The sequence below is a fragment of the Mesoplodon bidens genome (assembly GCF_964165515.1).
Source record: "Mesoplodon bidens genome assembly, chromosome: 2".
In the NCBI taxonomy this organism is placed as follows: Eukaryota; Metazoa; Chordata; class Mammalia; order Artiodactyla; family Ziphiidae; genus Mesoplodon; species Mesoplodon bidens.
This window is the reverse complement of record NC_138177.1, coordinates 182,863,252-182,887,656: the sequence shown is the minus strand read 5'-3', so window position 1 is coordinate 182,887,656 and position 24,405 is coordinate 182,863,252. Positions and strand designations below refer to the sequence as shown.

The 24,405-nt window shown below is 55.5% G+C and overlaps 1 protein-coding gene across 3 annotated transcripts in view; it reads left to right on the top strand.

Annotated features, from left to right (window-relative positions):
• KCNAB2 (potassium voltage-gated channel subfamily A regulatory beta subunit 2) overlaps positions 1–24,405 on the top strand; it is a 98,554-nt gene that overhangs the window by 67,097 nt on the left and 7,052 nt on the right. For 2 of the 3 annotated variants that reach the window (XM_081225302.1, XM_081225301.1), the window contains 8 exons: positions 3,891–3,934; positions 4,728–4,765; positions 12,998–13,077; positions 15,470–15,514; positions 17,326–17,370; positions 18,189–18,232; positions 19,243–19,329; positions 23,033–23,118. In XM_081225302.1, coding sequence (XP_081081428.1) covers positions 3,891–3,934; positions 4,728–4,765; positions 12,998–13,077; positions 15,470–15,514; positions 17,326–17,370; positions 18,189–18,232; positions 19,243–19,329; positions 23,033–23,118 — 469 coding nt within the window. Of the gene's footprint in view, positions 1–3,890; positions 3,935–4,727; positions 4,766–12,997; positions 13,078–15,469; positions 15,515–17,325; positions 17,371–18,188; positions 18,233–19,242; positions 19,330–20,136; positions 20,182–23,032; positions 23,119–24,405 lie in introns of all 3 variants that reach the window. The other variant, XM_081225303.1, reaches the window with a different exon arrangement.

Genomic DNA, 24,405 nt, shown 5'->3' with positions numbered 1-24,405 from the left:
GCAGGGGAAGGGGTACACCAAGCCCCGTGAGCAAGGAGAGGGACCAGCATTTGATCTGGAGGGTCTGGCCCCAGGGCCTGGACTTCTCAGCCCCACGTTACACCAACAAGCACCCCTGGGACCCTGCAGCTGCCAGCTACAATCTGATAGCAAAGACCCGGAAGTCCAGGCCTGTCCTCAGGGAGCCTGGAGCCTGGGGGCTGAAAACAGATAATCCCCCGCAGGGTGACAACCAACCAGAAAATGCCCTGGCAACCCTGTCCATCAAGGGCAACCCTGTCCATCAAGGCAGCTCATCAAGACCCAGTTGCTTTCCATCACCTGATCATATTTTTGTCCTCCACCCAGACGGCTAAAGTTAAAGGCCCTGAACAGCTATTTTTACAGGATTTGTAATTACCCGGCATCTGAGGTGCAGTGTTTAGGGGTGCAGCGCGTCGGGGGGCCGCGTGATGGGCGTCAACTGTCTTCCTCCAGCAAAGGTTAAATCCCTGAGTCCTCATTAGCCATTTTTCCAGACCCCAGGAGGGACATGAGGCAAATTAATAAAGACTAACGTTATTGGGGTTGAGAGATTTAGCCAACTATTTTATCATGATGTCAGGTTTTAATTAAGAGAGGAAAAGCTGTAGGAAACGACCTTCGCGTGTTGAAAGTTTCGAGTGGCAGCGTGTCACCAGCCCTGGTCCACCCGAGGCTGCGATCTGCTGAGCTCTCCCCACCCCCACTGAGCTGCCGTATTTCTAAAGCTCCTAGCCCTGAGATACTCTGTCCCTTCTGGTTCCTTCTCCCGAGGCCTGGCAGCGGATGGCAGAGCTAATACCATCATTTTAACAGGGAAACAACTTGCGCGGGGTAATTGCAGCATCGCTTGGTGTCCTAGTTTTGCTAAATTATTCCTGTGGGCGGTGGGTGGAGCGTCAGCTGCATCGCCAAACACCCTACGTCCGTCCGAGGAAACTCGGAGCCCCTTCTGGTGGGCAAGGGGTGTCACCTCTCTTCAGGCACAGACACAGGTGGGCTCAGCCTGCTGTCCTGTGTCCTCACCTGTCTGCTGCTAAAGCCACCCATCCCCTGAACACGCGGCACATGCCAGCACTCGGTTCCACAGTGATAAAGAGCAGTGGCAGGAGGACATGCCTAGAACTTGACCTTCAACAGAGCCTTGCCAGGAAATTGCTCCCCCACCGTCACGCACGGGAGGTGGTTTTGCAGAGGCAGGGGCTCAGCCTCCCTTCCAGCACCGGATTTATCTAGACCACGCACCCAGGCCTTTGAATGCCTGGGCATTGCAAACAAGGTTCTGAAGGTTTTTGTGTCTGTGAGCATTTCCAGGCAAGGAACGTCTCAAAGGGGTCTGTGACCCCAAAATTGTTAAGACCACTGATTACAACTTTTAGCCCTTTTTGCTCCATTACCAGACGGCTCATAAGCAACGTTCTAATTTCTCATCACAAGCATTTTCTAGCCAGTGTGAGAAAATTTACCTTATCTGCTAAATGGAGCTGGCCTGATACAGGGTCTATTGGTGATGCCATTGTGCTTTTCTTTCTTTCTTTTTTAATTCCTTTTGAATTCCAATTTCCGTAAACACAAGAATACACAAGTTTACTCTCTGCTTAGCAAACGACATCAATCCAAGCATGATTTAAACTTTATAAGAAAACTTTTGAAGGATGTGTTTGACTACTCGGCCCTTGAATTTCATGCATATTGTATTTGAAATCTCTCGTAGCAAATCTGAAGGTAAATCAAGATTGTTCTAAGTATTTTTTTCCCGTTTTTTATTTTTGAGATATAATTGACCCATAACATTGTGTAAGTTTAAGGTACAGCATAATGGGTTGATACATTTACCTATCCTGAAACAATCACCACAATCAGTTTAGTTAACATCCATCACCTCACATAGTTACCAATCGTGCCTCTTTCTAGGGTCACAAACCAAGTCTCTCTGGGTCGGAATACGCAAGCAATGCTGAGGGCACTAGTAGAGTATTTCACTGATTTATAGGGGGAAAAAAAACAAGGGGAAACTTCAGTTCCCTTTTTAACACGGTACCATTTAAAGCCTGTTGGATTTGTCCGCTGTTGTTTCTCGTTTAAGGAAAAGGCTGCTGTCCCCCGTTCTGTGCTCGCTGTGACCCTGTGCCCCAGGCACATGTGTTATCCCATTTCATCACCATGGCCACCCCCTGAGAGGCAGCCTCTCGAGCCCATTCTACAGATGAGCCCACCGAGGCATCAGGCAGTTACACGACATGCCCAGGGGCAGGCATACAGCCAGCAAGGTCGAAGCAGAATTTGAACTCCAGCTTCAGAGCCTCTGCTTGTAGCCACTGCCGATCTGCTCCCCTCCCCAATAAAGAAACCAGCTGTGATTATGTCCTCAGGGAAAAATCCCAGCATTCCCTGTAGGAACAGTGGGCCGATGGCTGGGCTGGTTTTAATGGGAAATTTAACAAGAAAGCTGGGCAATTTAGAACTACTTTAAATTTGGTGACAAACTGTTATCAAACCGCTTACAAGTTTATTCTATCCACCCCCAACCAACGACCACCTGTAATGTGGGCAGGGTCCCGGGATCTTGTGACCAGGGAAACCCAGGCTGCAGAAGGCCATAGTGGGCCCATGTCAGAGAAGGGCTAGTCCCGCTCAGCCCCACACCTGCTTGCCAGGGGCTACATAGGGTAGAAAAACAGGACACAGCATCCACTGAAGTTAGAAATGCCGGACGGCCCTAGGGAAGGAGGCTGGGGTTTACCCACTGCATCTCTCACAGCTCTCTGGCTTCCCACTGCCTAGAAGAGTATTGCACCCCAGGCTGGTCCCAGGACCGGGATGCCAGCAGTGGGATCTCACGAGGAAAGTGGACTCCCGCTCTGCCACGTGTCAACCTCACCATCTGGGCAGCTCCCGTAAAGGGCCGGGGCTGCGGGAGCATGCCTCTGTGGCAGGGAGCATGTTCTCAGAGCCTGGGTGAAATCGCAGGTCCAGTGTGCTCTTCTGTAAAATGGGAATATCACGAAAAGGGAAGCACCTGCCCGACAGAGCTGTCGGGGGATCAGTGACACCCGGCCTGTCGCTGCCCTGCAGGCTCCCAGGCAGCCTGTGCAGGATGGACGGGCTAGGACGGACCGGTCTCCCAGTCCTCAGCAGGGCACTGCTGCCCTCCATGACCTCCTAAGGACATTAATGACAGCCTGCAGCTCACCCACGTGGACCCCAGGATGTGCCCCATCTGGCAGGCACCTCAGGGGGCCTGTGATGGAGCCCTGGACAGTCTGTGCAGCTGTGGCCACTGGGTCTGATCAGGACGTGTGCTGCCAGGGGATCTTGGCTCTCGCCCTCCTGAGCAGCCCTGGCTGGGGCTCAGGCCTGCTCTGGGCACCAGTGCCCTTCAACAGGGCTCTCATCTCCCCCCACTTCCTCCTGCAGAGAGACAGGGCCCAGGGCTGTGTGGTCCAGGTGACGTGGGACTAACTTCTCCTCCCCTCCTCAGAGAGGGAGTAAAGATACCCAAAACCACAGACGTGACACTAAAGAAATGGAAAGAGAAGCTTCTTACAAGAGGACACCCTGCATCCGGGGCCACAAGGCCTGAACCAATCTTCTTTCAGCCCATGAATTAAGATGGGGTCCAGTCCATGTTTTCTCCCCGAGGTGGCTCCCGGGGCCCTGCCGTGGTCACAGCGTGGCCTGTCCCAGCAACGTGGCTCTGCCCTGGTTGGCCCTTTACCCCCAGGGTGGGCGAGCAGCAGGCCTCTCTCCAAAGGACCCCTTGCCTTCAGAGCCTCAGAAGAGGTGGGTGGGCAGTTCGGGAGGCTGGACAGTAGAAACAATGGGTTCTGCCCTGGCTGCTGAGAACTCACGCCACGTTTGTTTTCCAGGAACCTGGGCAAGTCGGGCCTCCGGGTCTCCTGCCTGGGGCTCGGTGAGTGTGGGGTCCTCGTGGTCCAGTGGTGCGCAAGGAAGCGGGGGTGGCAGGGAGGCTGGGGGTGGGGGAGGGAGCTGCACCCAGAGCCAGGATGGGGGGGAGGGAAGAGGCTCGGTTGCCATGGTAACCAAGAGGCAGTTGGGGAGGGGCCTAGGAGAGGGAGGAGGACAGAGATGCAGCCTTAGCAGGGGATGTGAGGCGAGTACCCGGACCCTCTGCACACACAGCCCACTGCCCAGCAGCAGAAAATCAGGGAAGCACCCTGCCCCCGGGGAACCAGCATCTTCCTTCCTTACGTGACAGAGTCCCTCGTGAGGGGCAGATTTTGCCCTTTTTCTTCTTTTGCCAGATACGAGCTCTGTTCCCAGAACACGCTATCTCTCCACCTCCACGGTGCACACGTACACACACGCGCACACACACCGCCCAGCAAGCGTGACGGCATGGCTGTCAGCCCTGCACATCTTCAGGGAGACAGCCCTGGTCCCGCTGCCCACGGCACGTCCCTGGAATAGGAGCTGCAGCGGCTTGAGCGCCAACGAGCATGTCAAAGCCCTGCAGTCAGCTGCCTGCTCTGGGCACTTACTGTCCCCTTGGTTCCTTGGCTCCAAGAGAGGGAGACATGCCCCAAAGGCCAGGTGTCCACGCATGCCAAGCACACGCTCCCGCCGAGTGGCGTGGCGGCCTATGGCTGCCCCACTGCGCCCTGCAGCCTGAGGTCCAAGCACCCTGGGGAGAACTGGGCTGCCCGGGGCCATTCTCTGACTTGAGCCTGTGTCTCTCCTATCAGGAACATGGGTGACCTTCGGAGGCCAGATCACCGACGAGGTAAGATGGGGCTCCCTCGTTCCCCCAGGCCCCGGGGAGGGCCGCCCATGCCCAGGCACGTGGTAAAGTATGCAAAATGCACCAGGTAGTCAGTGCTCAGGGCAGCCGCCTTGGCTCCCCTCTTACTGTTTCTCCAGGGTGCCCTGGGGGACAACAGGAAGGGTGAGCGCCGTAGTGGCGCCAACACCCAGCAGCTGGGTGCACTGGGGCTTCAGCAAGTTCCTTAAAGTCCCAGGAATCAGATTCCTCACCTATCCCACGGTTAGCCAGAGGAATTCAGGGAGAGCACATTTTCCAAATCATCAAGCCCGATGCAGTTCTTTGCCACTCCTACAGAGGATGCCCACATGAATTTGAAACATCAATAAATATCTGTTGAGGTCATTTAGAATGCAGATCCTGGAAATTTTGCTGCAAACCAAAGACGGAGTAGCTGAACGTTTGACCAAGCTCCTAACCGCGCGTGCCCCATAGCCATCGTTAATGGGATGCACTGCCATGGGATGTACTTGCTGGGGCTTCTCTCTCCACAACTGGGATTCAGTGCAGCCAGCGTCTGTCCTGGAGAAGACACTGTTCCCAGGCTGGCGTGCACTTCTGGGCAGGGAGTGAATATTGTGGAAGTGGGAACAGCGGTTTTGCTCAGAGAGCTCCGAACCTCTGCACAAGAAGCTGTCTTCATGTCTGCTCTACTTCGTATTGGAAAGATGGCATTTAAAAAGGAATAAGTGGGCTTCCCTGGTGGCGCAGTGGTTGGGAGTCCGCCTGCCGATGCAGGGGACGCGGGTTCGTGCCCCGGTCCGGGAGGATCCCACATGCCGCGGAGCGGCTGGGCCCGTGAGCCATGGCCGCTGAGCCTGCGCGTCCGGAGCCTGTGCTCCGCAGCAGGAGAGGCCACAACAGTGAGAGGCCCGCGTACTGCAAAAAAAAAATGAATCAGTGTGTTCACTTGAGACCTTGTAACTGTGATTGCTCAGTTATTTTTCAAAGGGAAAGCTTGGCTTCCATCGAAATCTAGATGCATTTAATTTGCATTCTTGTTCCTTTTGCTCTTATGACAGTAGCTGTTGTAGAACTATTTGCCCTGGCTTTAAGGCTCTGGGGCCTATCTCAGGTAACGTCAGGAGTTTTTAAGGTGCTGGGAATTGTTTCACCTTCAGCCACCAGGTTGGTTCCAAGCACTTAGAAGGTTGGAGCCCCGGAGCCCACGTGGTCTGCCCCAAATAAGTGGTGTCTAATTCGTCTGTTACCCTTTCGATGTGGAAGAATTCTGTGGAGGCTGTGACTTCATTTCCTAATGGCATTAGCTACGCTGTGTGCATTGTAAAATGTGTAAAATGTGTGAAAGATATAGAGAAGTGGCCGGATGGTAACCGTCCAATTAGGTGACTTTTTCACCAACAGATCCATTACACCCAAGGAGTATTGATTAATGCTCCAACGGCAGCCACAGCTGGCTCCGGCCTCCACCGTGGCTCCATCAGGGACATGGTGACATGTATGAAGACAATGGAAGTCGTTTCCAGATGACACAAAGCTGGGAGGACGGCAGATACAATACATGACAGATTCAGGGGACTAAAAGGTCCTGGCAGGTGAAAGTGATTGAGTGAAAGAACCAGCGGAATGTTCCTATTAAACCCTACAGCTGGTGTCCCCAGCAATCAACGCATCAAGTCCGAGGGTCCCACCTCTCCACAGTTCAGAGGAAGAATGCCTGGACTGTATTCTTTAGCTGGCTGCCTGGTCTGCACCAGCGGGGTTGGCGCCACAGGAAGCAAGGACCCTCCTGGGCTGCAGAGAAACCTGTATGCTGCCCAAGCCCAGAGTGGCACAGGCTGGGACCCCGCTCTGGCTGGGTGACCCCACCTGGGGCACTGTGTTCCTTGCGGACTTCATGTCCAAAGGAAGGCATTTGGCGCGCCACAGAATCCAGACACAGAGTCCTGTTTTGAGAGTTACCTCCTGTGTGCAAGATGCCACGCAGATGCCAGAGAGACACAGAATCAAGGAACTGGTGGGTTTACCATGGCAAAGTGGCGTTCCCCAGCAGGACGCAGGAAATGTCAGTAAGTGATGGCCTGGGGGCCGAATCTGGTCCCCAGCCTGTTTTTTTGTTTTTGTTTTTGTTTTTTCTTTCTTCTTAAATATATGAAATGTAAAATTTGCCATTTTAACCACTTTTCTTGTGGCCCTTTTCTTGTGGTTAAAATAAGCATAACGTAAAATGTACCATGTTAACCATTTTTTTTTTTTTTTTTTTTTTTTTTTTTTTTTTTTTTTTTTTTTTTTGCGTTACATGGGCCTCTCACTGTTGTGGCCTCTCCCGTTGCGGAGCACAGGCTCCGGACGCACAGGCTCAACAGCCATGGCTCACGGGCCCAGCCGCTCCGCGGCACGTGGGATCTTCCCAGACCGGGGCACGAACCCGTGTCCCCTGCATCGGCAGGCGGACTCTCAACCACTGCGCCACCAGAGAAGCCCCTTAACCATTTTTTAAATATACAGTTCAGCGGCATTAAGTACATTAACTTTGCTGTGCAACCATCACCACAGTCTATTTCCAGCATTTTCCATCACCCCAAACAGAAACTCTGTACCCATTAAGCAATAACCCCCCAGCCCCAGGTAACCTCTCATCCACTCTCTGCCTCTATGAATTCCACAGCCCGCTTTTGTAAATAAACTTTTATTGGCAGGCAGCCACGCCAGTTCGTTTACATATGGTCTGTGGCTGCTTTCATGCTGTGAGGGCAGAGTGGAGTAGTTGCCACAGAGACCATCCGCAAGGCCTAAAATATTTACCCTCTGGCCCTTTACAGAAAAGGGTTGCCATCCCCGGTCCTATGGGGTCACAGCAGCATCTGCAAATATCTGTGGGTTTTCATCCCAGGGAGGGAGGCTTCTGTGGGCTGGGCTGGGCAGGGTCACGGGGAGCAGACGGTGTTAGTAAACCTCAGATCACGTGGCCAGGTACCAGAGCTGCCCCGGACAGAATCAGGTTTCCAAACTCTAGTTCAGTGCCCTTTCTGTGACCTCACACAGCTGCTCAGGTGGAAAACTCCCCCTCAGGCAGTGTTCCCAGGAGCCTGGGCAATAAGAATTTAATAAGAATAGTAGGGCTTCCCTGGTGGCGCAGTGGTTGAGAGTCTGCCTGCCGATTCAGGGGACGCGGGTTCGTGCCCCGGTCCGGGAGAATCCCACGTGCCGCGGAGCGGCTGGGCCCGTGAGCCATGGCCGCTGAGCCTGCGCGTCCGGAGCCTGTGCTCCGCAATGGGAGAGGCCACAACAGTGAGAGGCCCATGTACTGCAAAAAAAAAAAAGAATAGTAGCTAAACTTTACATTCATCATGGCTCTCAATCCTCTGTCAACCCAAGGAGGTAGGTGTTTTATTATCCAATCCGTGGAAGCAGAGCCTCAAGACTGAGCAGGTGCCCAAGGCCACACCTGGAGAGGGATGAAGAGGGGTCCTACCTGGGCTCCGTGCCTCAGAGCCTACAGCCAGCTCTCAGCTCTGGGGAACCGTGCGGGGGCCGGATGGCCTCCCTGTCCCCTGGGTGGGGGTGACAGGAGGTGGCCCACATGTCCTCTGAGGTTCCTTCTGCCTCCAGCCTCTGGGACTCTTGACATTGGAAATAACTGAAAAGTCACCAAATAGAAGCTCCATTACATAATGCAGGATGCACCCACAGAGCAGAAGTCTTTAGAAGTCATGTTTTGATGACTGACAAGGAGACAGAACCGTGATGAGAGGGCACGGAAAACAGCAGAGACAGCCGTGTGTGTGTCAGAGTCGCAGCCGTGTGTGTGTCAGAGTCGCAGCCGTGTGTGTGTCAGAGTCGCAGCCGTGTGTATGTCAGAGTCGCAGCCGTGTGTATGTCAGAGCTGCAGCCGTGTGTATGTCAGAGTTGCAGTGTTGCAGGGCAAAAGCATATAGTCACATAGAAAAACCTGGAAGAGTAATTACACCCAAATCATTGCAGTCCAAAAATCAGAAATCAGCCCTGAAAATTCCCAGATTCCCCAATTCTCTTTCTGTCCATAGTCACCCAGGCACTGTCCTGGGTGTACTTAGGATTGTGTTCACGTCTTTCTTTCTTCCTCCATTCAGCTCATGCCGGCTGGGCACCTGCCGAGCTCCAGGTCCCTGCCCTCGGGCTGCTCTCTGTCTGGAGAGGGGGACAGATCACAGATCATAAGCACATCTTATCTCCGAGGGTTAAACGTAGGATGGAGAGCGCATTCCTTTCCTGTGGCTGTTATAACAAATTACCACCCGCTGTGTGCTTTAGAACAACAGACATTTATTCTCTCACGGTTCTCGAGGCCAGTATGTCCAAAATCAGTATCACTGGGCTGAAATTAAGGTGTCAGCAGGGCCGCGCTTCCGGTGGAGGCTCCAGGGGAGGATCCTTCCTGCCTCTTCCAGTGTCTGGGGGCTGCCTGCAGTCCTCAGCTCGTGGCCGCATCACCGCAGCCTCTGCCTCTGTGGTCACGTCCCTGTCCCATGTCAGTGTCAAATCTCCCACCACCTCCCTCTTGTAAGGACACCTGTGGTGGCATTTAGGGCCCACTTAGCTCATCCAGGAGAATCTCCTTTAATTTAATCAAATCTCCAAAGTCCCTTTTTCTACCTAAGGTAACATTCACAGGTTCCAGGGACCTGATATCTTTGGGGAACCACTATTTAGCCAACCACAGAGAATAGGAAAACAGAGGAAGAAGGACTGGAGTGTTGCCTCCAGGTTTACACAGGAGGATCCTGGAAGGCGGGGGTGAGGGAGTGAGCCACCTGGTGATCCAGAGAAAGAGTGTTCCAGCCCAAGAGGACAGGTGTGTGCCCACCTGCGTGAGGCCATGGTGGGAGGGGTGTTGAGAGATGGGGTCAGAGGTGAGGGAGCAGATCTGGTGGGGACTTTGGCTTTGACCCTTCATGGCACGGAAGCCACTGGAGGATTTTAGCAAAGAGGAAGGTTGCCCTGACTTAGGTCTTACTAGGCTCAGTCTGGCTGGCTGCACTGCGTATGGCCGGTGGAGGTGCTTCTCAGACTGTAACTTGTGCACGAGTCCCTGGAGATCTGCTGGAAATGCAGATTCTGATGAGGCAGGTCTGGGGCGGAGCCTGGGATTCTGCATCTCTGATGCTGACGCTGTTGGTCTGTAGACCACAGTTTGCCTAGCAGGGGTGGTAAGGGCACAGACAGAGGCCGAGAGAGTTATGGGGCTACGGCAAAAACTCAGCTGAGGGCTGCTCCAGTTTGGACCAGATGGGCTTGGCTGGAGGTAGGCAGAAGCAGTCAGATTCCAGATCCGTTTGCAAGCAGGAGCTGATAGGACTGGCTAAAGGTTTTGATGCTGGATTGAGAGAAAGCCAAGTGGAGGGTGGCCAGGTGTTTGACCTGAGCACAGGACGGGCAAGACCACAGGTGCATCAGGTACAGCAGGCTGTGCTCCTCGGCACACACCAGCCCTACTGCCCGCAACGCCCCCTACTCCACCTGCCCTCCTCCTGCCTGCCTGACAAACTCCTAACCACCCTTCACCCAGCCCCGTAACTTCTGCCACATTACACCACAGATGAAGCTTGAGGGCATCTAAGTGAAATAAGTAAGCCAGTCAGAGAGGAAAAAGACTGTATGATTCCACCCATGTGAGGTACTTAGAGTCAAAACCAGAGAGGGTGAAAGTAGGAGGGTGGGGACCAGGGGCTGGGGGGAGGGGATGGGGAGTCAGTGTTTAATGGGGACGGACTTTCAGTTGGGGACGATGAGAAAGTTCCGGAGATGGACGGTGGGGACGGTTGCACAGCAGTGGGAATCTACTTAATGCCATTGAAGTGTACACTTAAAAATGGTGAGACGAGGGCTTCCCTGGTGGCGCAGTGGTTGAGAGTCCGCCTGCCAATGCAGGGAATATGGGTTCGTGCCCCGGTCCGGGAAGATCCCACGTGCCGCGGAGCGGCTGGGCCCGTGAGCCATGGCCGCTGAGCCTGCGCGTCCGGAGCCTGTGCTCCGCAGCAGGAGAGGCCACGACAGTGAGAGGCCCGCGTACCAAAAAAAAAAAAAAAAAAATGGTGAGACGACTTCCCTGGCGGTCCAGCAATTGAGGCTGGGTGCTTCCACTGCAGGGGGCACGTGTCCCATCCCTGGTCGGGGAACTAAGATGCTGCGTGGCACAGCAAAAAAAAAAAAAAAAAAATGGTTAAAATGGTAAATTTTATGTATATTTTACCCTGATTTTAAAAAAAAATATTTAAAGGAATGAAAGAAGATCTCCACGAACTGCTATGGGTCTATTTCCAGGATGTATTGGAAGTGAAAAAAGCAAAATGCAAAAGAATACCTACAGTGTGGTACCCTCCCTGTGAGCACAATGGGGACATAAGAAAATATGTGTGTGTCTGAAATATGAAAATAAAAGCCCTGGCCCTGGGTCACCTCACTCAGAACCCTCCCAGGAGACAGCGTGCACGCCTAAACCATCTGTGTAACCTGCTGGGCCCAGCACATGGTCCTCTCCTGGGCAGAGCTCCGGCAGCCTGGTGGGACACATCCCGGAAAAGTAAGGATGAAGGCGGGATAACCAGGGAAGGAGCCTCGTGTGCCTGGAGCTCTGGAGGCAAAGAAAGGAGGAGGAGGAGGGAGGGAGGACCCTGAGGAGGATGCAGGGGTGCTTTGGCTACGTTGTTACACTTGAGGCAGAGAAAGGAGGAGAGGAACCAGCCCGCCCTGCAGATGGATCCAGAAAACTCCGCCACCAGTGAGCTTTCCTAGTCGGAAGACAGCAGCTGACTGATGGGGGTTAGCTTTGGCTCATCATCTGAAACCTTTGGGGTTCATCGCCAACATTTGAAAATCGGAACTTACCCCGCTCCCCGATATCCTGGATTTCTGGCTTCTCTTGAAAAATAAAAGGATTTGGTCACGCCTGGCAGTGTTTGAGCCCCCTCCCACCCCACTAACCCTCACCAGGTGCCAGCCTCCCTCTCCTCACCTGCGTGGCCGGTGGGGCTTCTGCGTTTGGTATTGGGAGAAGCTCCTAGAAGCTGCACCTGGCTGGCTGGCTTTCTGTCGTGCAGTTTTTGAGTGTAAAGTATTATTCACCGCACCCTGGGCTAGCCACTGGGAGGGAGGCTTGGGGCTCTGAGCTGAGCTTCGAGAAGTGGCTGGTGGGGGAGTTTGCATCTGTGACCCCTGCTCAGACGGATGCCTGCACTGTCCAGCGGGCCAGCAGAGTTCATTGTCCACTGCATCTTGGAGGAGGCTGTCAGTGGCAGGCAGGCTGCCTCGGATCCTCACCCCGACTGCCCATCAGTTGCCATTCATCCACCCCAGTCTGCAAGGCACTGGAGAAGCAGGGCCAAGGCCAGAGGGCTAGCTGAGGATGGCAGTTTCTCCATCTGCAAACAGTAATTTCACCCTCATGCCGTTGCTGGGGAGAATTCAGAGGGATACAGCATCACAGGCACATTCTAGCCATAGCTTTTGAAGAGGATTTATTCTGCCAAGATTTATCACGCTTCTCTTGTGGGCTGTGTTAGTTTCCCAGGACGGCCGGAGCAAAGACTGGGGGGCGTAAAACAACAGAAGTTTATTCTGTCGCAGTTCTGGAGGCCAGAAGTCCAAAATCAAGGTGTCCGCAGGGCTGCGCTGCCTCCAGGGCTCTGAAGGAGTTCTGTTCCTGTCTCCCAGCTCTGCTGCTGGCTGGCAGTCCTTGGCAGTCCTTGAATTGCAGGCTCATTACCTAACCTTTGCCTCCATCTTCACATGGCCTCTTCCCTGTGTGTCTGTGTCTATTCTTACAAGGACACCACTCATGTTGGATGTAGGACTCACCCTAATGCAGTATGACCTCATCTTAACTAATGACATCTGCAAAAACCCCATTGCCATATAAGGTCACATTCTGAGGTTCTGGGTGGACATGAATTTGAGGGGGACACGCTTCAGCTCAGCACAGGTGCTAAGCCCTGAGAGGACCTAATAGGTGGGGTCCCTGCTCACAAGAAATTCACAATCCAGAGGCTGCCTCTGCATTCATTCTGTCTTCTTCCTTCTCTATGGGTTTGTGACTGAACTGCTTCCAGGCCTGTCCTGCGGCGGGGCCAGGGCCGCCTGGGCACCCGGGGGCGTCTTCCCAGGCCACGAGGTTGTGCTCTGGAGCCTCCGGGCTCTCCCCCTGGGCTGGCAAGATGGTGCCGCCTGTGAGCAGCCCCGGTTTTCTCGTTTCAGATGGCAGAGCAGCTAATGACCTTGGCCTACGACAATGGCATCAACCTCTTCGATACCGCGGAAGTCTACGCAGCGGGCAAGTACGTGCCTTTTCTCACGGGAAAAAGCGACGCGGGCCAACCCCAGCTTCCCCGGGAGGAGCCGGGGCTTCTGTTGCTCCTGGGGCTCTTGCTCCCCAGAGGGTTTGCACCTCCCACTCTGCCTGCTTTTCTAAACCGTAAACGGCGTGGGGAGGTGGTGTTTTCACGGGGCCAGAATCACACAGAACATTTGGTCGCTTGCTAAACTCCCGTGTGTTCAAGCAGCAAGATGACCACAGCCCTTCTGGTGCCAAAGATGCTGCGCTGGGCGAGAGCCGTGATTAAGCTGTAGTCCAGGGGGCTCTCCTGCCGCGCCCACGAAGTGCAGGCAGCCCCACATGCCTGATATTTTCACATCTTAATGGTGCAATTAGGGCTGCAGGGCGTCTCAGGAGCTGGGGAGAGCAGGGTCTGCTGAGCCGAGCGCTGCAGGGAGCTGCTCTTCCCATCTTGGCAGTGAATTTTCCTGCTCAATTATGTAAAAGCCCTCTTCAGCCAAGGCGGCTGGCTTCAGTTTTAAAGACTGGCTGTAATCAAATCATCCACTCTCCTGCATCGGGTTTCCAAAAGTCAGCGTTTGTTTGTGAAATCATTTGTTGGCTCTCTCTTTGTCCTCCCTCTGGCCCCCTGCTGCCTGGGGCGAGCCAAGTTCCCATCAGCTGGGCTGCTCAGCCTGGCCCACCGCCCGTGCACCGTGGCCGCAGGGCCAGCACCTGCCTCGCAGGCTCTGGGTTATTACCTGCAGCTCGCGATGGGGCCTAGGGTACCGAGAATCAGGACCCCAGCTGGGACTTTGCTCAAGTCCTGGTCTGATGACCTGACGGCCCCGAGGGCCTCCACTGGGACCCCCAAATCTCCTCCAGACCCTGTCAGCAGCCCTCTGTCCTGCTGATGCCACAGCTCCCTCCCCACCCCTCCAAACCGGCAGCTGCTTTCCATCAGAGCGAAATGCTTTCCAGACAGATGAGCTAAGCCGACGGGTCAGAGGTGGAAAAGCCCGATGCAGATGCCAAGCCCAGAGGCATCCCCCCATCCCGAGCACCCCAGCCTGTTCCCTGGCCCTGCGCCTGCCTCCGTTTTGCTGCCCAGGAGAGCGTGAGGAAGGCAGCTCCAGATGGCCCTGTGTCCAAGCCCAGCACCCCCCTTTCACGGCAGCCACACTGTCTGCGTCACTGTCTTCACTTCCCCCAGCTTAACTGGACAGCCGGGGCTGGCGTGCCAGGGCCAGCACACTGAGTCCCTCTTGCTAACCAGAGCGCCAAGCGTCTGTCTTACTGAGTGCCCCTGCTTCTCATGCTTCGGGCGCTTCCCGGGGAGCTGCAGGATTTCTGTGCCCCCGCTGGGCAGAGGCTTAACCAAATTCATGGCCAGGAGAATTCACAGCCGAAAGCAACAGGCTTCGGGTGAGTCGTTGCCTACAGCTCCTGCAGCCCCAAGACCACTGCCTGCTCCCCTCTCTTCCTCCTTTCCTGACCTTTTGTGCCACCAACAAGGGACCCAGGAATAAAAGGAAGAGACCCAGGGCTGAGTGACTTTCTGTGCATCTTGACCGCAAACGAAGAACATTCCAAATGTATGCTAAACAGCTCACAAATTAGAGCCCGTTATTTCTGAGTGGATGACTCAGGCGCTGTTATAATTGGAATGTAGCGCTGGGTATGGATGGTTCTCCGTCTGTTGTTTTTTGCTCAGAAACATTTCGCCACAAGCAGAAAGTTCTTAAAAGTTAATCCAGCGCTGCAATGCCAAGCGAGGCTGGAACGGTCCACGCATGACCCTGGCTGGCCTGAGTTTGGTTCAGGGTCCGGAGGGACGCCAAGCAAAACAGACAGCGGTCAGCATGGCATCTGTCTCTCTATTGTTCAGAAGCAAGAAACAAGAGGGACACACATACACACACACACACACACACACACACAAACGCACTCAACTGGAAATTCAGCCCTGAGTACATGTTGATTGTCTCTGCAAACAGAGGATGCCCTTGGTGAATAATTTACCTTTTAAAAGACATACGTGTCTAGAAACTTCACCCATGTAACGTTGCTGAGTGTTTTCCCCGGTGAATTTCCAACGGGCCAGGGCAGCGGTCTGCTGCTGGTCTTGCCAAGCAGGACACTGCTCCTTCCTTCTCCACGGGAGCCAGAGCTGCCATTGCTGGGTCAAGTGGCACACGCTCTCGGCCACCTCCACGGGGGAGAAACCCAGCTGCTCCCAGGCACTCTCCTCGCTCTGGAATGAGCTTCCCGAGCCAACGGGCATTAACAGCCCGGCTCCAGGCCCCAGTGGTATTTTCACAGAGGGGACCCTGTGGCTGATCGTCAAGGTGGGGCGAGGTTTGGTGTTTCTGTTACACTGTAATGAAGTCCCCATGTCTCCGTCTTTTTGGCAGGGCTGAAGTGGTGTTAGGAAACATCATCAAGAAGAAGGGATGGAGGTAATTACCCTGCTCTCTGTGCTCCATCCCCAGGGCGCACGCGCACAGGGAAGAGGCTGGAGAAGGCTGGTGGGAGGGAAGAGGACCCTGGGGTCCTGGGTGGGATGGGCAGGCCACCCGGGCGAGGATCCGGTGGCCGTTCCTGTTTTCCGGTGGAGCACCCAGGGTTGGCCTCATCACCCTTGTGCCACCAGCCAGGCTTTCTAAGGCCTGGCGGTTCCAGAATTTTTCTTGCTGGGAAGGTGAGAACGTCCCAGAATAGAGGCAGCCCCATGCTTCCTGCATGGGGTGCGAGCATTCACACTGTGGGTAGCCACACCGGGGAGCCAGGGCTTGCACCGCGGTGAGGGGGGGAGCTCCCCCCTCCCCCGGAAAGCCGGTCAGGAGCCTTGTGTCTGGTGTCAAGCAGAGTTCCCGCCTGCCCTCCTGGAGTCAGGCCAGGCTGAGCACTTGACTGCATTTTGGGGTCCCTGTGGCCTGTGTGTCTTTATTTTCAGCAAAGTCAGAAGCAGTTAGAAAGCTGGGCCTCTCCCCTTCCCTCCCCCTCCCCTCCCCCTCCCCTCCCCTCCCCCTCCCCTCCCCTCCCCCCTCCCCCTTCCCCTCCCCTCCCCCTCCCCTCCCCTCCCCCTCCCCCTCCCCCTCCCCTCCCCCCTCCCCCCTCCCCTCCTCCTCCCCTCCCCCTCCCCTCCCCTAGTGCACAAACTCAGAGTCTCCCCCAACCTCTGGGGCCTGGATGACTGACACCCCTCCTCCTGCCCCACCCATGTTGTTTCTCCTCAGCTCTAATTGATACCAAAATGTATCCCTGCTCACTTTGCAGTTAAAAGGAAACTGCGCCTGTTAGCGAGGGCCCTGAAAACTTCTTAGTTGAACTCACAAGGAGATAGATTCCGGTTAGGTCATTCCCCCGCAGGCGACACTGGCGGCTGTGGAGCTCCTGGCTTTCAGGAGCTGTTTCCTGAGCAGTCCTCCCCCTACACCCCCAACTAGAAGAAAGCACGACCCCAGGGGACACTGTCACCCTCCTATGGGAATGGTCAAGGTCAACTGTGGCCAGGAGGGGCCATCATGACCCCCGCCCACCTGTCCCTCCAAGGCAAAGTCACAAAGGTGTCAGCGCTGCCTCTTGTGGATTTGCAGCGGGAGACCTGACTCTCTACCCTTTCCTCTGGCTTTCAGCCACTGAAGCCCGCACCACCAGGAACATCACCTGCCTGCCTCTAGGGTCAGCCCCACCCTAACCTCCCCCCAGCCTCAGTGGCCCACAGGCCACTCCCCAAGGCTGCCCCACACACAGCCTTTCTGAAACAGTCTCAGCCAGTAGAGGAAGAACCAGACGGCGTGGTCCCTTGCCTCGCTCCGTTCTCACCAGAGCCCTCCATCCACCCGCCAACCCCTTCATTGACCTCCTTGGAGGTCCCCAGGGAGCAGCAGCCGCCTTCTATTCCCTGAGCCGTGTCCCCCCCCTCCCGAGCGTCCCCCCTCCTCTGGGCTCCCGGCTCCATCGCACTAGACTCCGCCTCCCTCCAGCCCCCCACTGCCCAGCCCCAGTTCCTTGGTTACTGAGTTGCACCCACAGGTTAGTTACATCTGTGGGTTGTCTCCCGGCTCAATGGGGAGCCTCAGGCCCCCAGGGGTCGGCACACCCCAAACATCGAATGGCAGAGAGGCGCCCCATTTCACGCCCTATGCTCCAGGATGGGAAGGGTTTAGGACCCCTGTGTAAGAGCTGAAGACAGTGGGGAAGGTGGGGGGAGGGAGGACCCCAAGGGATCACGCCCAGTAACACCCCTCCTTCTCTCGTTCCGCAGACGATCCAGCCTCGTCATCACCACCAAGATCTTCTGGGGAGGAAAGTAGGTGCCACGGGCAGACCATGCCCCTGGCCGGGGGCCAGGTCTGCAGAGACCCCTGATTTAGGAGGCCCCTGGGGGTGGGGAGGGGGTAGTTATCCTGGGGAAACAGAGGCTGCACGGGGTCTGTCCTGGACCTCAGGAACCCCCTGGAGGACAGCACGTAGGCAGCACAGTCTCCTGTCTCCTGGTGCCGGAAGCAGGGGGCGGGCTGGCGTTTGTGCAGCCATCTGGCCTGGCTCGTGCCATCCTTCTTGAGGGACGTCACGTTCCAGAAAAGCAGCTTTGTCTGAGTTGCCTTGGACTCGAACCTTGTTTCATTTTTATTTTTACTTCTGTGGGTTGGCTTGTTTCTGATTACAAAGGTAACATCCTAAAACTTTCTGGAAAACACAGAAAATTCATGAACTGTCCCAATCACTCCACCTTCCCTGGGCCACAGACCACTCCTGCCATCCTCCAGGGATCTGGCCCCATATTCTCTCTGAGGCTGGACAAAATGGGCTTCATAGGAATTAGAAATGGGATTCATTTTTAATTTTTTAAAAATCCAAGCCAAAAAAGAAAACAATCCAAGCCAGACAGAAGGGCAAATTGAAAAGCAGAAGCCTCCATCCCCTGCTGAGCCCCACCTCCCCAGGGTGGCGGGCAGGCAGCCCAGCTCTGCCAGGTCATCTCCACAAGAAAATCCGCATAGCCTCGCGGTTTTATCCCCAAAGTGGAATCAGGCTACAAGTGTCATGAGCTGACCTACTTTTGCGCCATGAACATTTTCCCCAAAACCGCCTGCGATATCACACATGCTGTCGCCTGTTTTTCAGAGCCGAGACGGAGAGGGGCCTTTCCAGGAAGCACATAATAGAAGGTGAGGGGGGCCCTGGCTCCACACGGCCCCCTAAACCCACGGCATCTTCCCGTGGATGCGAAAGTGAAGAAAGCACAGTGCCCCTCCCCCACCGATGCTACAGGCCCAGAGCCTGGGGACAGCCCATGCTCTGGTTCACCCAGGCTCGCGTGGGGTGGGCCCTCCGTGTCGTGAGGGAGGGGACAAGGGTATGGGTGGGCAGGGCCTGTGCTGCCCTGGGGTAGGCAGTGTTGTCCCTGAGAAGACACAGACAGGCCTGGGTTTCAATCTAGGCCAGGCCCTGTGCCCACTGGGTGACCCTGAGCAAGGGACATCACTTCCCCAGGCCTCTGTGGCAGCATCTGTAAAATGGGCATGGTAAGAATGCCCACATCTGGGGTTAGTGGAATTGGGAAGGACCCAGGTGAGGGTGCGTGTCAGACACAACTGGGCCTCAGCACGCGGGGGCACTGGGGTGGAGGTACCAGGATGTCTCACTTATCCTGATTGGTATTATCTCCGTGCCTCTTCTCCCCACGTTCACTGTCGTCAAGGTAACACAGTCACTCCATTGACAATCAAATGATTAGGAGGCCTTGCTGCCCGCCCTTCCCCGTCCCCCAGCCCGGCACTTCTGCTCTGCAGCTCTGTTCTGAGCCGCTGAGAAGTACTCATGCGTTTCGGGCCCCACTGGCCTTCGGTGCCATAGAGGATCGACGCAGCTGTCCTCCGTGTCAGGTGGCCTGGCTCTCCCAGTTCCACCCGGGCCACTCTAGGAGGGGCCCCCTCTGTGCAGTCACAGGACATTGGGCCTGTGGACTCCACCCCACCCCCTTTGGGGTGTGCCCCTCTTCTCTCATGGCTGTTCTCCACCTAGGTGGCCCGTGCCCACAGATGCGCCCTGCCGTCCACAGCTCCCGGTGCCAGGGGCCTCGTCCCTTTCATCTGTTGCTCCCTGAGACGCATGCACGCACGAGGGCCCAGGAATGTCTGTGAAGATGGTAACAGTCCTTCCCCGCTCCTTCCCCCAGGTCTGAAAGCCTCCCTGGAGCGGCTGCAGTTGGAGTATGTGGACGTGGTGTTTGCCAACCGCCCAGACCCCAACACTCCCATGGAAGGTACGTTCTCCCCGGAAGCGCTGACCGCCCGGGAGTCACGGTTCCAAAAAGAGCAGAAAGCTCTGCACCTGAGGCTCTGAAGGCACCACTGCAGGGCCCGCTGGGCACCCAGGCCTGGGGGTCTGGAGGGTGGGGCCTTCCCCGTGTGGGGAGGGGCGGGGGGGGCGGCGGGCCTGAGCTCAGCCTCTGCTCGACCCCTCACGTGCACCCCAGCGCCTCCGGGCTGAGTCCCATCCTTGCTCTGGGTCCGCGCCCATCCTGGCTTTGAGCTGTGTGCAGTGTTAGCTAAAGTCACAGTATGATGACTCTTTGCAAGGGCTGCCTTCTTTTCCGTTCTTTCAATCATGGTCCACATTCTACTGGGAGGGTTTAGGGGACTTTTGCTCTGGGGAATGAACTGTTACTCAGAGGAGAAAAAAAAAGACATGCAGTGCTTTGAAAAGCAGTTTTGGTTTCTCAGGTGCTTGTTTATTCTTTGACTCCTGCCATCTCAGCCCCCGCTATCTCCTCCAACTTTCTGCTTCAGGCATCTTCTCATTTGTGCTTTGCTGCTTCAGGGACTTGGAAAATTCAGTTATGTTCAAGTTACTTTCTCTTCATTTGTTTGTATATCTACCATGCACCTGTGCGTGTGTATATATACGTGTGTGTGTGTGTGTGCGTGTGTGTGGTTGGTTTTTTTATCCAAACGAGTATTCTGCGAAAAGTGATTTGAGCCTCCGTCCCCGTGCCCTTTGTCAGACTGTGCCCCTCAGCGTTCCCACAGCTGTGAACTCTGGTCTCTTTCCATCTTTCTTTTATCACCAGGGGATCCATTTAGTTCCTCCAAGTCAAGGACATTCATCATAGAAGGTACACAGTACCCTCAGCCCGACAACTGACCTCTGTGTCTGAGCTGCATTTTATGAGACAGTGCTTTTATTTACATGACTCTCTTCCCCCGCCCCCATGACTAAACTTCTCCATAAAATGCACAAAGGAGAAATAAGTGCCTTATGGGAACACCCTGCAAGTGAAGAAAAGCAAAGCGGCGCAGAGCCCCGCCGTCCCCCTGGTCCACGCTGTAACCTCATTCCTCCCCTACTCCTGTGCATGTGTCCCCCTCCTCGCACCGCCTTGCATTGCCATGATCCGTAATCCGCGGAGCCTCCTCTTGACTTGGGGGTTGCTGTGATCCGCATCAGAAACCTTGACCCCAGATGGTCTGGGAGAGGGCTGGGGAGACCAGGTTCCCACAGGAGCAAACACATCGGGGACCCCAGAACCTTGGCCCCCAGCAGGTTTTATCTTCTCCACGTTTGCTAAGCTCCCACCTCAACCAAAAGTGAGGGCACCAGCAACCAGCTGCCCTGCCCCCAGTGGCGTGCAGTGCTCCAGTCCCCTGGGCGGGCTGGGCCACCTGTCACTCTCACCCCATGCCATGCAGCCAGAGCTCACCATTGAAATGCAGTTGTTTTCCTCCTTGAAAAATACCTACATGAGCTGGGGAAACTCTTAGACCTGGGGCAGCCTCTGGCCATGCGGTGGTCCCTGCCCACCCCTAAGCCAAAGGACCCTGGGTCCCCACCCCACCCACGATGGGCAGGCCTTGGTATCCCTGGGAACTGGGCTGTGGTCCACAATGAGAGGGCTCCCACCTGCCAACTGGCACTGCCACCTGACCCCTCCCATGTATTATTTGAGATGCAGCAGGAGACACCATGGGTTTTGGCAGCAGCTGGAAGGATTTGGTCCTCCTGCTTCTGTAAAACAGCATTAAATATCGAGGTGGACAGCTGTCCCTAATTGTCCCTGTTTCTGGTGTCACTGACACCAAGCCTGGGCAGAAGCACAGGGCCATGCTCCTGTGCATGGGCTCCATGGCCAGCCTGCCACCGCCCAGGACCCCTTCCCTCTCAGGCCAGCGACAGGCGCGCACAGGCTCCCTGGCCCCCAGGCTCCCGCTGGACTCCCCTCTCTGCACGGAAGGGGCGTTAGGAGAGAGCCGTGCTCAGAGGAGCCAGGCTAGCGAACGGGGGTGCCCTCTGCTTCCCTCTCTCTGGCATGTGGGCCTGAGCCTTGGCTGAAAAGAATCGGGCAGTCACACTGCATGGTCACAGGTCCTCCCCAAGAGTGTTTCTAAAGAACCCAAGAAGGACGGCCGGGCCGGGAGCCCAGACACAGGGTTCGGATGTGGGCAGGTTCCTTCCCGGGACCCTCAACCTTCCAACCAAGCACCGCCCTCCACATCGAATAGTGGTGGCCTGCTGAGAGCCCGAGGGGGGCGCTTCCCCGCCAGACCCCCTCCCTGGGATGCGTGGGGAAGAGCCCAGTCCCTGACCTCGGAAGGAAGGAGAGGACAGGGCTTGGCCTCCAGGCGTGGAAATCAAGGTGTGATTTTTTCAGAGGTCCTCGGCAAGCCCACGGAGACCACCACCCCAGAAGCCCCAGCTACCTTAGCTTTCTACTGAAAGAGGGGACCTCGGCCAAAGGGGCACTCAGGGACCCAGGGTGGATGGGAAGGGACACCCCAAAACAGAGGTGCCGCTCTCTGCCAGAGAAGGTTCCGGTGGCCCTGGGCCATTCCAAGGTGGAGCTCTCGGAACCGACCTGCATTCTCCTTCCTTCCATCCTTCCCTCCACCCCCACCATCTTCAGGGACCTCAGCTGCCCCATGTCAGTGGCCACTCGGGGAGAGATGGGGACTTTCAAGGGGTATTTGTTTTTAGAAACACTTGTACTTCAGCTGAACTTCCGAGGCTGCCTTGGGCAGTCGAACTTGCAAGCATTGTATGGGACCTGAGAGGAATCTGACGGGGTAGCCGTCATCCCGCAAAGCTAAGAGCCATTTAAAATTGTAAAATTTGAGGTCGAGTTCAATGTTAAAAACCACAATATCCCCCCGGGGCCAAAACAGCCTCGGGGGCGACGCTAACTGGCAGATTTTTATTTCTCAAAACACTTTTTTGAGTCCAAGGAAGAATCTATCCCAGTGTAGATGGGGAGAGGGTCCCTTGCTGGATACCGGGCTGGTGTGAAAGTCGGGGCGTGGTCCACAGGGGGCTTTCCACGTCTACTGCTGGCTCTTCTGGACCCGAGGGGAGCTCCGCTCTGCAGCCCGCAACCCCTGGGACCACCCAGGGCCCCACATCCTGCCCTTTCTCTCGACAGATGTTATTATTACCTCTCCGTTCAATTCTCCATATGCCAGTGAGAGTCCGGAGTCGCCCCAAGTGGGAGACTAGAAATGGGCAGAAATTACGTTACTTCCTCCTGCCACCTGTCAATCTGATCATAACCTGAATCCGTTTATCTCGTTCTTCCTGAGCGATCAGGGTCCCCCATTCTTCCCCAGACTAGAGGACACCCCCCATTCTAGAGTCACATTCGTTGACCTCACCTTTCCTTCATCCCTCTAATCTGCCATAGAAACGTCTCAATCCATCCGTAAGCCATTTTTCAAAGATTCCATAAGACCTCTAACTATTTGAGAATATTGTTTTCGAGACCAGCTTCTTGGATAGCGGCTCCCTTTTTTCTGTGGTCCCAGAAAACCCAGGCCGCCCCCAACTCCGGAGCCGGGAAGTACACTGCTTGCAAGCCGTCCCGGCAACACCCTCCCCCTCCCCCTGGCGCCCGCCTGTATTTGCAGAATGTCCCCAGGCCAGGCCCCGTGCCCCCGGCCGCACCCCCCCACCTGTGGTTTCCCCTTCTCTCATGACAGAGACGGTGCGTGCCATGACCCACGTCATTAACCAGGGGATGGCCATGTACTGGGGCACATCGCGCTGGAGCTCCATGGAGATCATGGTACGGTGACCTCTCGGTGTGTGCATGTCCCCCAGCTGGGCTCCCGGCCCCAGCTCCGTGGATGATGACCCCGGGGCTCTAGCAGGTTCAGTGCCGTTGGTCCCTAATGCACAGATAACTGGGTACTATGGGGAGGGAGAGTATGGTGACATATGGCAGTGATGTCCGCAGGCCCTGCAGACAGGGGTCTGGGCTTGAATCCCAGCACTGCGTGGCCCCGGACAGATGGTTCCACCTCTCTGAGCCTCAGTTTCCCCACCTGTAGATCAAGACTGCAAGAACAACCTACCCCGTCATGAGTCTGTTGTGAGGATTATCTGAGAGAACAGGTGTGAAGCTCTTAGCGGGGGTCCTGGAGCTCAGCCAGTGCTCAGCAGCAGTGACAGTGCCAGCCACCGTGCTGAGCTCTTGTGGTATTCCAGATCCCGTTAGATTTGAGGGCTTCATGTGGACTGACTCCCATTTAATCCTCACAATGCCCTATGAGGTAAGTGCTACTGTTATCCTGTTTTTCAGATGTGGACATTGAGGCACAGAGAGGTTAAGTAACACACCCAAGGTCACACAGCCCATGCCAAGATGGATGCTCAGGCTGTGCAGTTCAGAGCCTGGGCTTCCATCTCATAATCCATGATGTTTCCTCCTCACCTGCACTTTCAGGAAGGCATCCCCTTCCTTGTCATTTCCCTCCACGGGAGCCATCAGTAGCTGAGGGTGACAGATGTTTCATAATATTTCTGGGGTATCCCAGAAGGGTCGGCAGGGTGGCTTCTCAGAGGCAGGCAGCTGGTTGGTGGGGGGAGGGCAGAGGCCTGGGGACTGCGTCTTCGCAGGACTAGCTCTCAGGCTGGCCCCCTCACCCCTGCCTCCAGGCCTCCTCCCAACCTCAGCCTTTCCCATGCCCCACCCACCAGAATTTCCCACGTCCTGGCATCCCTGCTAGGGGGTTTCTCCTCTAGTGAGCCCCAGATTTCTGGTTCATCCAAAAAAAAAAAAAATTAAGCAGGATTTTCATTTCAAGTTACAGACAACTTTAGAAGCCCATGGTATCAATCGGCCTTTGGAGTTTGCAGCATTAATGATCATCTGGCATTTTTCTGAAGCTGCCTGGACCCAGCACAGAGCTCACTGAGGTGTCAGGCTCTCATCCCCACTTTACAGATGTGAAAGCTGAGTCTCAAGCTAAAGGGGAAAGGGCCTCTCAGGCTGGCAGACGGGCTTCCCCAGGAGCTCACACCCATCCTGTCTGCAGAGTGGAGGCCTTGACCTCCAAGTCCCAGAAATGGG